At 42.7% G+C, this 15,206-nt stretch overlaps 1 protein-coding gene across 1 annotated transcript in view; it reads left to right on the top strand.

Annotated features, from left to right (window-relative positions):
* The window catches only part of CEP83 (centrosomal protein 83), a 142,725-nt gene that overhangs the window by 111,065 nt on the left and 16,454 nt on the right, over window positions 1–15,206 (top strand). The window contains exons 10-12 of the mRNA XM_073623560.1: window positions 5,161–5,236; window positions 12,990–13,147; window positions 14,998–15,127. Of these exons, the coding sequence (XP_073479661.1) occupies window positions 5,161–5,236; window positions 12,990–13,147; window positions 14,998–15,127 (364 nt within the window). The remainder of the gene's footprint in view (window positions 1–5,160; window positions 5,237–12,989; window positions 13,148–14,997; window positions 15,128–15,206) is intronic.

Genomic DNA, 15,206 nt, shown 5'->3' on the forward strand with positions numbered 1-15,206 from the left:
TGGTACTTTGCTAGGGAGCGCCTGTCTCCTAGCACTTGTTTGAGGCAAACGCTGGCACAAGAAATACAGAGGGATGTGTTACGGGGCACCTAGCAAGATTGGACAAAGTACTACATTGTCCAATCAAGAACCAATCAGCTGACTGGTTTGCTTCAAAATAAGCCTATAATAAGTTAAAAATAAGAATTATGGGACTTTAAATGAAGCAGTGACCTGGTAAAGTCATAAAGACAAACAAAGATTTGGGGGGCACACCCTAAAATTGTATTAAAGATGGTGCTGCTATAAGACCATGAAACCGAGAACAAAAGATTACAGAGCACACATGCAAAAATGCCATTTAAAACCTGCATGGCTATTTCAAACACCTGAACATATTCAGCAAAAATATGGGGATTTAGTTATACCATATGGACATACAGTAGAGTGCTTTAGATGAAGCATGCAGTCGAATGAAAGGGTCAAAGTTTTTATATATATTGCAGTGTATCAGAGAAGAAAAATGGTAATACATATTGAAGATAATAATGGTCAGTATCCCAATGCAATTCATATATATTCAATCATATATCAACATGTTGCGCTGTCATGTGTAAGTGATAAGAGGCTCCTCATTATGTGTCTTCTCCTCTTCCTCCCCTGCACTTTCACTCGTTTATTTGTGTGTCTCCTCCCTCCTCTCCCTCCCTCTGCACTCCTCTCCACCCTCATCTCTTCTCCTTCTTCTCTGGGATCATCGGGCTTAGCCTGCCAGGCTTTACCAGGGTTTTTAAAGAACCTAGAGTTCTCCAGTGATTGCTGTGCATTCCTTGAGCTGTGGTTGATTATACACCTTATGGTGCCTGCATAGTTTGAAGTAGGGCTGAAACAACTAATCGATTAATCGACAACTAATCGATTATGAAATTAATCGATTACTATTTTCATAATCGATTAATCGGACAGTAACATAATGGGGTCAAAAAAAAAACTAAAATGAGCCCTTTATAGCCCAAAAAGAGCAAATAATTGTTACTGTAAATATTCCTTTCACAGTTCTACAGTAAAAAAATGAACCCCTTACAGTAGTGATTATCTAAAGGGCTAATTTTATTTTTTTTTTAACCCCATTATGTTACTAAACGCCTTAGACCTGCTTCACACCTATGGGTTTTTTGGTGTTTTTTGCAGAAACGCACTACAGTTCATTTACATGGTTTCCTATGGGACACGTTCACATCTATGCTTTTTTCAGCCGCTGCGTATTTGGAAAGGGTCAGGGACTTTTTTTTTTTCTTCTTCTTAATGCAAACCAGTGCTTTTTTGGTTCAATATACTTAAATGGAGAAGCTGCTAAAAAGCATGTAATGCCTTTTTGCAGCAATTTGTGTTTTTAAATTTGCCCAACAACAAATTGTCCAAAAAAAATGCAAAAAAGCAAATCGCAGCAAAATCATGTGTGCAAAAATCAAAATGCACAGAAAAAAGCGCTGCAGAAACGGATAAAAAGCAAACTGCATAGGTGTGTACCTAGCCTTATGCTGGCCACACCGATCAATTTTCAGACGAAAAATTTTTGTACATTCGCTGAATGAAAATAATTGATCTCTGAGTCTGATGATATTTACGAGATTCACCCTTTAATAGTATATCTCCTCTAATAGTATATACAGTAAATCTCTTCTATTTGTATATACAGTAAATCTCTTCTAATTGTATATACAGTATATCTCTTCTAATTGTATATACAGTATATCTCCTCTAATAGTATATACAGTAGATCTCCTCTAATAGTATATACAGTAGATCTCCTCTAATAGTATATACAGTAGATCTCCTCTAATAGTATATACAGTAGATCTCCTCTAATAGTATATACAGTATATTTCCTCTAATAGTATATACAGTAGATCTCTTCTAATTGTATATACAGTATATCACCTCTATCTTATTCTCAGAGTGGATTAGAGCCTTTGCTCCCTAACCATAAAGTTTATATTTACCACTGCATTGAGATATTTAGGAATAAATTTCCTTTTTTTTTAAACTTTACATATTAAACTAAATTATACACCACACTTTTTTTTAAGGTTATTAACCGAATAATCGATTAATCGAAACAATAATCGGCCAACTAATCGATTATGAAAATAATCGTTAGTTGCAGCCCTAGTTTGAAGTTCACTGCCACTTGATATAGCCAGCCTGGAACCAGTGGAGCCTCTTCCCTTTTGTATAAATATACCGTGTGATCGGGTTTTGGAGTTCCCTAAAGGATAATTGCTGTGGGTAGTTGCATCATTGGAGTCCATTTAGTAGGCTGAACAGCTGAGGCGGTTTATACCCAAACTGAGGGATGATTGCTCACTGATGCGCATAAAGACCATCATCAGACCACAGGACATGGTTCCAGTAATCCATGTCCTTAGTCTGCTTGTCTTCAGCAAACTGTTTTCAGGCTTTCTTGTGCATCATCTTTAGAAGAGGCTTCCTTCTTGGACGACAGCCATGCAGAACAATTTGATGCAGTATGCGGCGTATGGTCTGGACACTGACCGGCTGACCCTCCTCCACTCCTTCAACCTCTGCAGCAATGCTGGCAGCACTCATACGTCTATTTCCCAAAGACAACCTCTGGATATGACGCTGAGCATGTGCACTCAACTTCTTTGGTCGACCGTGGTGAGGCCTATTCTGAGTAGAACCTGCCCTGTTAAACTCCTGTATGGTCTTGGCCACCATGCTGCAGCTCAGTTTTAAGGTCTTGGCAATCTTCTTATAGCCTAGATCATCTTTTATGTAGAGCAACAATTCTTTTTTTCAGATCCTCGGAGAGTTCTTTGCCATGAGGTGCCATGTTGAACTTCCAGTGACCAGTATGAGAGAGTGAGAGCGATAACACCAAATTTAACACACCTGAGACCTTGTAATGCTAACGAGTCACATGACATTGGGGAGGGAAAATGGCTAATTGGGCCCAATTTGGAAATTTTCACTTAGGGGTGTACTCACTTTTGTTGCCAGTGGTTTAGACATTAAGGGCTGTGTGTTAAGTTATTTTGAGGGGACAGCAAATTTACACTGTTATACAAGCTGTACACTCACTACTTTACATTGTAGCAAAGTGTCATTTCTTCATTGTTGTCACATGAAAAGATATAATAAATTATTTTCAAAAAATGTGAGGGGTGTACTCACTTATGTGAGATACTGTATATACTGTGGAAACCCCACTCTCTAAATACTAGGACCCTTTTCACACTGAGGCGCTTTACAAGCGCTATAGCGCTGAAAATAGCGCCTGAAAATATAATAAAAAATCTGCGCTAAGAAAAATTTTTAAATCTTGCAAACACCATAGTGTGCACACATAAACAAGGTGAAGTGTCCGACCACCGTAGCTGTAGATTAGGCTTACCAGACAGCAAGCATTAAAGGCGGATGACTTTCAACCCAGCCGGGGCCTCTAATCCTTGCAAATGATCACGATAGGGATGATGATTTGGATGGTTGAAATCCCTCACTTATTCCGGCTACGGTATCCATTCCCTCAGTATATAACAAGAAAAATTTTTTGAGATAGAGCAACCGATGGAGGTTTGGTATCTTAGACACATGTACCGCTAAGGATCATACCACAACCAAACATCAATACACAGTGATGGTACTCCAATGTGAAAGCCTGAGGGCTTTCACACTGGAGCGGTGCGCTGGCAGGACGCTCAAAAAAGTCCTGCAAGCAGCATCTTTGAAGCGCTGTAGGAGCGGTGTATACACTGCTCCTAAAGCGCCCCTGCCCATTGAAATCAATGGGCAGCGCTGGCGCTTTTAACCCCTTTTTGGCTGTTAGCGGGGGTTAAAAGCACCCTGCCAGCGGCCGAAAAGCGACGGTAAAGCGCCGCTAAAAATAGCGGCGCTTTACCGCCGATGCCCGGCGCTGCTCAGTGTGACAGTACCTTTACAAAAACAGCTTTGTGTTTGAGATGAGACACTATGACCTGGAAACCCCAAGGGGCATAATTTCCGGGAGCTGTGGCAGTATGAACCACATGTGTAGTCAAACACAGGGCAGTGTCCAAGGGGACAAAATATCCAAGAAATAGCAATCCTAGTGAATTCTGTGAATATTGAAAGAGCCGTCATAAGGGGCTTCTATGAAAAACATTAATATATGTATTGATACATGGTATACAATCTATCCTGAGCTTAGCAGGATAAGTGCACTTATATACATAGCGATGTCAGTGAAGCCCAGACAGAGAGAAGTAAAAGATAGAGACATAAAGTGAAGGATGAGAGACTATGCCACCAAGAAAAATAATAAAATCAAGCCTGTAATAAGGTTAAGCAAAGTAAAGCTACAGTGCTATAGCAGCCAACGTATAGTGGCACATCTTACAATTAAAATATCAAACTGCCTTCCCTTTTCATCTGGAGCTCCCTTCTTAAAAATAATAAAACCTCTAATTCCAGGAACTTTTCCAGGTCACTCAAGTATTGGGGCCAGAGACAGACAGGCAAATAGCAGTTTCTGAAGGAGCTCAGCATTTGCAGCTTTGTTTTTCTCAGTGCAGAAAGAATTTCTGTATTCACATTTTTGGGAGGCTGTAGATTTATATCGGAGAGGTGGCCATGCATTGTAACAATATTTCGTGGCACCTGCCCACTAAAACATGCAAGTTTACTACTTATGTTATGCAATGTAATTTTGTATTGCTGCAACTGTCAAGGTTTTATAGAAATTAAGAATGGTTCTGGTAAATATTATAACAATACATGTACATGAAAGATTGCCTAGACACTACCCTATACCAGCAAGTAATGCTTTTTTTCATAACATTTCTTCCAGTATATGGACAGTGCAGGAGATATGTCTATCATCACACAGACTTTCTATGTGACTACTTCAGGACCTTTCCTGTTTACACGCTGACTTGGGAGCAGTACCTATACTGCATGGGCTTCATAGGTTAACTTTGCCTGAGTGTGGGGAAAAGTCATTGTAGGTGCAGCATCAGCATTTGCGATAAAGAAGAGCAGATCCCTTTTATATCTTCCTTTTTTTCTTTTTTTCTTTTCTTTATTATTGTTTTAAGAAACCTGGGGACTTTGATTGCCCATTAAATATTTGGTGGTATTCACGTATGCTATGGCTAAACTATTTTCTTTCTTCCTTTATAGATCTAAACTCCAGCAACAGATGTCCTATGCAGAACAGATAAAGAAAGAAGTAAATGATGTAGCAGAGCTCAAACGAGTAAGGTTGCTAATGCATGTACAACATTAATGTTTTGCAGATTACAGGAAACTGGCTTTGTTTAGTTTATTTTTTTTTTTTTATTAGGTAAATATTATTATCAAGTATTTATAAGCAAAAGTTATGGTACAATTTATTTTTTTTTATTCTGACTATACCTGGTGTGTGATGTCTGCCCAGTCCTAGTTGTAGCTGCTGGAAGGCAATGGCTTTTCCAGCTAGTCCTTTATCTCCCTTTTACCTTCTGCGGTTGTTTCTGCTATTTATTTGGGCTCGTTTTTCAGCTTTCTAGCTAGTCTGGCCACATTTAAATTGGAACTATGGAAAAATCAAATATTATATCTATGAAGTCACTAGCATTTACACAGCTGGTTTTGTTTTTCTGAGCCCCTTCTGTTGCACTATTTTATTACCTAAGAAGTTTTCAATTTTTCTTTTTTTTTTTTACACATTATGTGAAAAGTGTGGCGTGCATTTGTATTCAGCCCCCCGAGTCAATACTTTGTAGAACCACATTTCGCTACAATTACAACTGAAAGTCTTTTTGGGAATGTCTCTACCAGCTTTGCACATCTAGAGAGTGACATTTCTTTTTCATACTTCATGGGACACAGTTAGGCTAATATTCATTACCTACTGGGTTTTACGCCATCTCTAGGTGAATGGACACTGGTAGACAAAGTCTTAGACAGGAAGTGATCCCCTATATAACCCCTCCCATTCAGGAAGTACATCAGTTTTTTTACCAGTGTCTGCAAGGTGGATGGGCACGTTTTGTTTGAGCTCTCTGAGCTCCACGTCTCTAGTCCCACAAACTGTTCTTAAATGAATCAAGGGATTGACCGATTGGATCCATTTGACACAAGCTCTCTATGCTTAGATAAATGGTACCCGATCCTCGCAAAGAAGACTCAAGATCCTGCAATGCGACCTCTGGGCGCTGGACCCTGCAAAGTGGAATCCTGCATCCCACAGCGCTAAGGCATGTGCATCTGCACCAGCAGGGTGCTGTACAGGTCAAAGGGAGTGGACCCTAAACATGAAAAGGGTACCCAGTCCTTGAAGGTCCTGTGACAGGAGTGAAGTGACAGGAACCTGCTGTGTTGGGTGAAGATTGGGCTCTTAGTTTCTAAGCTGCCCTGCGCCTGGATAGGTAAGTGAAATTTACTTATTGTGGGGTGTCCCAGTGATTGTAACAATCAGTCAAACTAGCTAGAGGCTGTGGACACCTGTGTGCAGTGACCATACGGGGGAGTTTTGGGCTAGCTGTGGATGTTTGCAAAGTGTACCTTTTTTGCTTGTGTCTGGCTGTTTTCACCTGTATGATGCACCATTTCACCTTGGTTCGCCATGGCGCATGTGTATTTGCAAGAGCGCTGCTGTGCTCAGCAGTTTGTTTGGTGGCCATAGCGCACACTGCTTCACCATAGGGGTTTGGCGCACTCGGAGCAGTGCATGCGCTGTAGCCTAATCTGGGCGCACGAAGATTCATGTCGTATGCGAATACAGCCGTGCCGTTCGCCGGGACCGCGCACGTGCGTGCACACAACCGGCGCACAGCCAGCTTATTTAAGCTGTGTATGCCAAGCATGCAGTGCTTCCTGAAGGCAGCTGTGGGACAAAGAGCAGGCTCTGAACCAGGCATTTGCAGCGGTTCATTTCTCCTTACCCGGGTCACGTGAGTCACCAGGTATTGCTTGTCAGGCTAAGGAGCTTAGCAGGATTGTTGCATAAGGGCTTGGTGAGCCCTATTAAAGGGTCTCCCTTCTAAGGTGTGTTAATACTACACCCAGGTACTCCCTTTTTGTGGCTTGTAAATGTCTTCAAAAAGAGGAACGGGACCAACGCTACAGGGAAGGGCACACTTATGTCATCAGTAGCTCCTGATGAGCCTAGTCATAATCCTAGTGTTGTATCCCCTGAAAGACCAGATGCTTCCAGGCAATCTGAGCTGCTGCGCCTATCTATTATTGTGCCTACAGTCAACGTTGCTTCTTCACCCTTTATCACCAAGGATGAACTGTCCTCGGCCCTAGCCGAGTTAGAGCACAGGATTACTGGCATGATTGCCTTCATCCTGCAGGATGGCAAGAAACGTGACAGATCCCCCTCCCCTGAGCCTCCTAGTTTGGAGCAGGAATGGGTCAAGGATGGGGAAAAGCTAAAAGCTCAGGATTCTGTGGAGGGCCTGGCAGATGAGTCTGCTTCTGAGCAATCTGAACAAGAAGATATCTAGTTGGTGTCTGCCTCTCAGAGGCTTTTAAACCAGACTCTTACTGAGATGGTTCGTTCTGCCTTTAAGTTGCATCTTGCAGAGGTTACTGAGCCCCCCTGGTCCTCTTTGGGGTCCCTGAGGCCTCTTCAGGCCACGCAGGCTTTCCCCTTACACCCACTGTTAGAACAGGCGGTGTATGCTGATTGGGAACATCCTGACAGGATTTTTGTTCCTCCTAAGAGGTTTTCCCTTGTATATCCCATGGATAAAAAGTTCACTAAGAAGTGGAGCATGCCAGCCGTAGATGCAGCAGTCTCTACCTTAAACAAGAGCTAAACTTGTCCGGTGGATAATGCACAGGGCTTGAAAGACCCTGTTGACAAGAAACTGGAGTCATTATTAAAGGCTTCCTTTTCTTTGGCCAGTTCAGCTATTCAGCCAGCTGTTGCAGCAATTGGTATCTGCCAGTCTGTAAAGGATCAGGTCAGACAGCCGGACAGGCCTAACCAGGAGGATGATCTTGCTGAAAATAAGACCGATAATCCTCGAGCGCTGTGTTTTGCTGTTGATGCCTTAAAGGATTCAATACAGCAGGTTTCTCGTTTGGCTCTCGTCTGTACATATTCGCAGACTTTTGTGGCTTAAGAACTGGTCAGCTGAGCTTCTTTGTAAAAAGTTATTGGCAGGTTTCCCCTTTCATGGGGAACGTTTGTTTGGTGATGATTTGGACAAATATATCCAAAAGATTTCCAGAGAGAAGAGCTCTCTACTTCCTGTAAAGAGAAGCACCAGGTGTCCCTTGTTTAAACCTCAAGGACTGCTTCCTCAGGTGTCTCAGCGCCAAGGCAGTTCCACCGCCAACAGGGCGGTAGAGCCAGGGCAAGCCGCAAGGCCAGGGCCAGAAAAAGCCCTGGGTCCAAAGCTCTTCTAAACCTGGCACCAGGCCCTCCTTTTGAGGGGACGCCCCCACTGTATCGGCTGGGAGGAAAGCTGTTGCACTTTGCAGACATGTGGAGAACAGTGGTTCAGGACAAGTGGGTAACCTTGACTATATCCCGCGCTTACAAGCTGGCGTTACAGGGGGTTCCCCCTCAGAGGTTTCTAAGATCCAGCGTTCCCTTGGATCCTCCAAAAAGAAACTTACTGTTTCGTGCACTACATCATTTAGTGCATCAAGGAGTGATTGTACAGGTACCTGTATCCGAAAGGGACGCGGGGTTTTATTCAAACTTGTTTACGGTTCAAAAACCAAACTGGGACACAAGTCCCATTTTGGATTTAAGATCCCTGAACCAGTATCTACTTATCCAGTCCTTTTGCCTGGAGTCTGTCCGCTCAATTGTAGCCTCGCTCCAGATGGGAGACTTTCTAGCCTCTATCGATATAAAGGACGCGGATTTACAGGTACCTGTCTTTCAGCCTCATCAGGGGTTCCTGCGATTTGCAGTAGAGGAACGTTCTTTTCAGTTTGTGGCTCTACCCTTTGGGCTACCCACAGCTCCCGCGTGTTCACAAAGATCCTAGCACCAGTACTGGGTCTTTTATGGGCCCAAAGGATCTTGGTGCTCAGGTATCTGGATGACCTCCTGCTCAGAGATCACTCACTACAGGCTCTAGAACAGAGCATAACCAGCACAGTGGGATATTTGGAAAGCTTAGGCTGGGTCATAAATACCGAAAAGTCAGCCTTAAAACCAGCTCAGTCTGAAGTATTTAGGTTTGATTTTAGATACGGTCCATCCAAGGGTATTTTTGCCACCCATAAGGATCTGTGCCCTGAAGGATCAGGTGCGTCAGATAAGGGGCACTAGACAACCCTCCATTCCGCTCTATATGAGTCTTCTAGGAAGGACAAACCCTGGATTATCCAATGTTCTTATCTCCTCGGGCTCACAGCTCAGGGGAAATGGTCAAGGACAGAACAGATCCTGCCCATCAACGTCCTGGAGTTACGGGCAGGACATCTGGCCTACAGTCCTGGACAGTGGAGCTTCAGGACTGCCCTATCTTGGTTCAGTCCGACAATGCAATGGCCTATATAAACCACCAAGGCGGTACCAGGAGTCATTCAGCTCTGAAGAAGGTGAAACACATACTAGCCTGGGCAGAGGGACATGTGCCGATTCTGCCCGGGGGAATGGTCCCTACACAGGGGTGTTCTAGGAAATTTGCCAGCGTTGGGAATGGCCAGATGTCAACCTATTGGCATTCAGGTTCAACAACAAGCTATAGCAATTTGTGTCCTGAACCAAGGGATCCTCTGGCAATCGGAGCAGATTCTCTGGTAGTTCCATGGAGCCAGTACTCCCTGGTTTATGCTTTCCCTCCGATCCCTCTCCTTCCACATTTTGTTGCGCAGGATTCGGAGAGAGGGGGTTCCAGTCATTCTGGTGGCACCAGCCTGGCCCAGAAGGACCTGGTTCCCGAAGATTGTGAGACTGGCAATAGACGGGCCATGGACGCTGATCTATTGTCTCAAGGTCCTATATTCCACCCCAATTTACAGTCTCTAAATTTGAGGGCATGGCTATTGAAGCCAGGGTGTTGAAGGACTGTGGCATCTCGGTACCAGTGGTGTCTACCCTAGTGAATGCTAAAAAAGCTGTCACTAGGAAGATCTATCATAAGGTCTGGAAGACTTATATTGCTTGGTGTGAAGCCAGAAAATGGCATCCTCGGAAATACGTGATTGGGAGAATTCTCTCTTTTCTATAGTCAGCTGTGTAAATCAGATTGGCTTTAAGTACAATCAGAGGTCAGATTTTGGCCCTGTCAGTATTCTTCCAAAGACCTTTAGCCTCCGATTCGCTGCTCCGAACCTTTATGCAGGAGGCAATTCGTTTGCTTCCCCCCATTAGGTCACCTATGTGTCCTTGGGACTTGAACTTGGTGCTGTCTGTGTTACAGAACAAGCATTTGAGCCTATCAAGGAAATTCCATTAGACTTGCTGTCACGCAAACTAGCCTTCCTGATGGCCATCACCTCGGCTAGAAGGGTGTCGGAGTTGGCTGCCCTTTTGTGCAGGGAACCATACTTGATCCTTCACCACGACCGCGTCGTGTTACGACCTGTTCCATCCTTTTTTGCCAAAAGTGGTGTCAGCCTTTCATTTGAACAGGACATTATTTTGCCCTCTTTTTTACTCTCAGCCTTGTTCGGCGGAAGAGAGACGACTGCATTCCTTGGACGTTGTCCGGCAGTCAAGGTTTGTCTAGATCTGCGGAGATCCGAGGATCAGACTCCTTTTTGTTTTACCAAAAGGACCCAAGAAGGGGCAGGCAGCTTCCTAGGCATCCATTGCCAATTGGGTCCGTCAATTGGTCATTCAGGTCTATGGTCTGAAACTTAAAGCTCCTCCCTTTTAGGGTGAGAGCTCATTCTACAAGGTGTGTAGGAACCTCCTGGGGTTTTCGCCATCAGGTATCTGTGGCTCAGATTTGTAAGGCTGCTACCTGGTCTTAAGTGCATACATTACAAAATTTTATCAAGTGGATGTTCGAGCAGCCGAGGATTCTGCTTACAGCTTTTTTCGCAAACCGCAAACAGGACTTCTTATGGATTTCTTTCAACAATGGCTTTTTCTTGCCACTCTTCCATTAGGCCAGATTTGTGGAGTACACAACTAATAGTTGTCCTATGGACAGGTTCTTCCACCTGAGCTGTGGATCTCTGCAGCTTCTCCATAGTTACTATGGACCTCTTGGCTGCTTCTCTGATTAATGCTCTCCTTGCCCAGCTTGTCAGTTTAGGTGGACGGTCTTGTCTTGGTAAGTTTGCAGTTGCGCCATACTCTTTCCATTTTCGGATGATGGATTGAACAGTGCTTCCCTGAGATGTTCAAAGCTTGAGATATTTTTTTTTATACCCTAACCCTGCTTTAACCATCCCCACAACTTTATCCCTGACCTGTCTGGTGTGTTCCTTGGCCTTCATGATGCTGTTTGTTCACTAAGGTTCTCTAACAAACCTCTGAGGGCTTTACAGGACAGCAGTATTTATACTGAGATTAAATTACACACAGGTGGACTCAATTTACTAATTAGGCGACTTCTGAAGGCAATTGGTTCCACTAGATTTTTGTTAAGGGTATCAGAGTAAAGGGGGCTGAATACAAATGCCCGCCACACTTTTCAGATATTTATTTGTAAAAAATGTTGAAAACCATTTATCATTTTCCTTCCACTTCCCAATTATGTGCCACTTTGTGTTAGTCTATCACATAAAATTCCAATAAAATAAATTTATGTTTTTGAGTGTAACATGACAAAATGTGGAAAATTTCAAGGGGTGTGAATACTTTTTCAAGGCACTGTAGCAGCATTGTTACCCTGTGGACAGAGCAGTCTCATATGGACATGCAGTTTTTAAAAGGACTTTAGGTAAGTGACATTCGAAGCCAAATTCAGTCTAAGGCTAGGTTTGCGCTGCAAAATTGTGCACTTTCCCAACACCCAGAGAAATGTGCTGGCCCCTAAACCCTATGTATAAGAACTGACCGTTGGTAAGCACCATTGTCAATTTTAAATCGTTAGTCCTGAAACTTTTTTGACATCTTGGCCTGTTGGATTGGTAGGATTAACAAGTAATAAAAGACACGGCCCACAGGCCACATGTTGGGCTCCAGGGTCCTAGAAGAAAAAATTCTTAGCAGACAGGTCACCTCTTTGAATGATTGAATGTACAGATGTGCCATTCATTCTTAATGGAACCCCTATGCATCGGTACCCCTGCATGTTTTAGCACACCCCAAACAGGTGTTGTGTGATTTCACATAAGGATTAGGGATTTCTTTCCCCGTGTTTCTTGTGGGTAGGGCAGCCCATTCAAATGAATGGATTGCCCTGCACAAAGCCTGCACACATGAACCCTAGGCTAACACTTTTTAAGCAGTTATGGCAACGGTTTTCTATTGGATACAAGGTTTAGGGCTGGTTCACACCACAAGAACGCACCCCAGATCGATTCCAGATGCATTTTTGACGCTTTCCAGATGCATTTTTTTATGCATTTTACCACATTCCAGTACAGTCCAGGGCAGGAAAAATGCAGCATGTTCTACTTTTTTTTTTTTTTTTTTTTCTAGAACTGGAATGCCCTGGAATTGACCGCACTGGTGTGAACTACGCCATTGGAAACCACATAACCTGCTTTCCATGCATTTTTTGATGTAAAACCAAAAAACGCACTGTACTGCATGTGGTGTGAACTGGCCCCTAAACCCTATGTATAAGAACTGACTGTTGGTAAGCACCATTGTCAGTTTTAAATCATTAGTCCTGAAACTTTTTTGACATCTTGGCCTGTTGGATTGGTAGGATTAACAAGTAATAAAAGACACGGCCCACAGGCCACATGTTGGGCTCCAGGGTCTTAGAAGAAAAAATTCTTAGCAGACAGGTCACCTCTTTGAATTATTGAATGGTTATTTAAAATATTACCTCAACAGTGATTTATGATCACACTATGCATATTGTGGTATCCTACAGTAGTCTTCATTTATCCTCCAGAAACACTGATTTTTTTTTTTTTTTAAACAGGAAATGAAGGACTTACAAATTCAGATAGCATCTTTATCAGAGTCTGAAAATAACTTGCTGCGTGCTAATGAGAAACTGAGGGAAAAGGTAGAACATCTCCAACAGGAAAATCGCAGCGCTAGAAGCCAAGCAGAAAAGGCCCAGCATGATGCAGAAAAGTGAGACTAACTTTTTATTATGGTTGATTTTATTATTATATTTTAATGCAAGAGAAGTCTGTCTATAGTTATAAGCAATAACAGGAAGTCTTTATGCTATAATTTAGGTCCAAACATTTAAATACATTTTGTTAGCAAACACACATTTTTGCCACATGAAAAAACAAGCGAAAAATGCAGCAAATCGTACAGTAAAACATGTGTAACCCACAACACACCACAATGTCCCATGAGCTACTTTTGCGACGTGTAGGGCAGCCCTCTGAAATCAACAGGCTCACCTTATGCATGTAATTTGAAAACGCGCCAAAAGACGCGTGTTCCCAATATGTCGCGGTGTGAATGGAAGTGAACTTGGTGTGTTTACATAAGAACAATGAAACACCTGTGCATTTCTGAACACATGGCAAACCACAAAGAAAATGCAGGCTTTGCCATTGGGTTTCAGAAACGCTCTGCAAACGCACCACGAGGCTTGGTAAAAAAGTATTAAAAAAAATGCCCCCCAAAAAAAAAACGCATGCAAGAATGTGATTTCCTGCTACTCTGAGATATGAACGGGGCTTGACAGATGAGCATCTTCATCCACCCCCCCCCCCCCCCTTGTACTTGTATAAAGCTGGCCATACACTATGCAGTCTGATAAGGTTGTAAACCTCAGTCATGAAATCTGAACTAAGCACATATATCTGTAGTGTTTTTTTCATCTCTCTCCAAAGCTCTTAAGTGTCATTTCTCTCTGGTGCTTTGTTCCTCTGTTATCAGCATGAGTCACTTCTGAGAATTTGTCCTGACACATGAGGTAAAATTATGATGGGCGAGAGCTCAGCACACAGCTTGTCTATTCAGAACACAGCTCTGTATCCTTCTCTCCTGTGCTGTTTGTGAAGGGGGATGTGTCCCTTTCCTCCAATCCACCTTCGCACACTGTAACTGCAGCTCTCCGCCCCCTCCTCTCTGCTCTTGACAGATGCAGAAGAAGTTTATTACAAATCTGCACTTTTTAAGGGATGTAGAGAACAGAAGACTGCAAGATAAACAAGTAAAACCTATGTAGGAGGATTTCATGTAATGTTTCATGTCTGTGTATCATCTGAGGCCATTTACTTCACTGGGTATATGTGAGGGTTTACATACACTTTAAGGTCTCATTTCTCTTTTTTTTTCTTGATGGTCTGGGATAGTATATGGGATTCTTTAGGTATCAACAAAACGGTGGCCGTCTTCACACAGACAGCGATTCTCTGTTGCATAAATGTGAGTCAGATGAGTAAAAGATGGCTTCAGCTCCCATTCTTCACCTGTACAGAACTCCTCAGACATGTTTTGCTCTTTTTGGGGCTTAATCGTAGAGGTCTGTATGATTAGACCCCAAAAAGGGTGAAACATCTCTGAGGAGTTCTCTACAGTTGGAGAACAGGAGCTAAAGCCATCTTTTGCCCCTCTCACTCACATTTATGCAACCATTTTTGTTGAAGTCTACTGGAGAGTGACAGGCCGAATCTGTCTTGCACCAGTCTATTCATATGCTAATCCGACTGACACAGGTTTGGGGGGGTGGAGTGCATTTCGGGCCATGCTATTTTAATTGTTTTGGCATTCATTGGGCATGTTAAATTGGACTTCCGTGAGGTGCACTTTATTTGTAACATTTATATTTTTTATATATTTTAAAAACGTGTGTGTGATCTTTGTTTAGTTCTAAATATAAATTCTCTGTTTACTGCAAGACCTCATCCAGCTATTAAACTTAATTGTCTCACTGTTCTCATTTCCATAAAAGTAAAGATGCTGCGATAAGCCTGTTCATGTTCCTATGACTTAATGTCTTTTTTTATTATTCTCTTCAGAGAACTTGAGGGGAGTAGAATTGAGTGGCTACAGGAAAAACATAAACTACAGGAGAACCTGTCTCATCTAGAAGAAAAATACAAGGAATTAAAAGACAAATTGCAAAGAGCAGCTGTAGCTCAGAAAAAGGTAGTTTTATTTAAAATTCCATATAAAGCTTTTAAAGCTCATGTTTGCTCTGCCTAAATGTTTGCCTTCTCTGATTTCT

Source organism: Aquarana catesbeiana, linkage group LG03 (genome assembly GCF_042186555.1).
Source record: "Aquarana catesbeiana isolate 2022-GZ linkage group LG03, ASM4218655v1, whole genome shotgun sequence".
Lineage (NCBI taxonomy): Eukaryota > Metazoa > Chordata > Amphibia > Anura > Ranidae > Aquarana > Aquarana catesbeiana.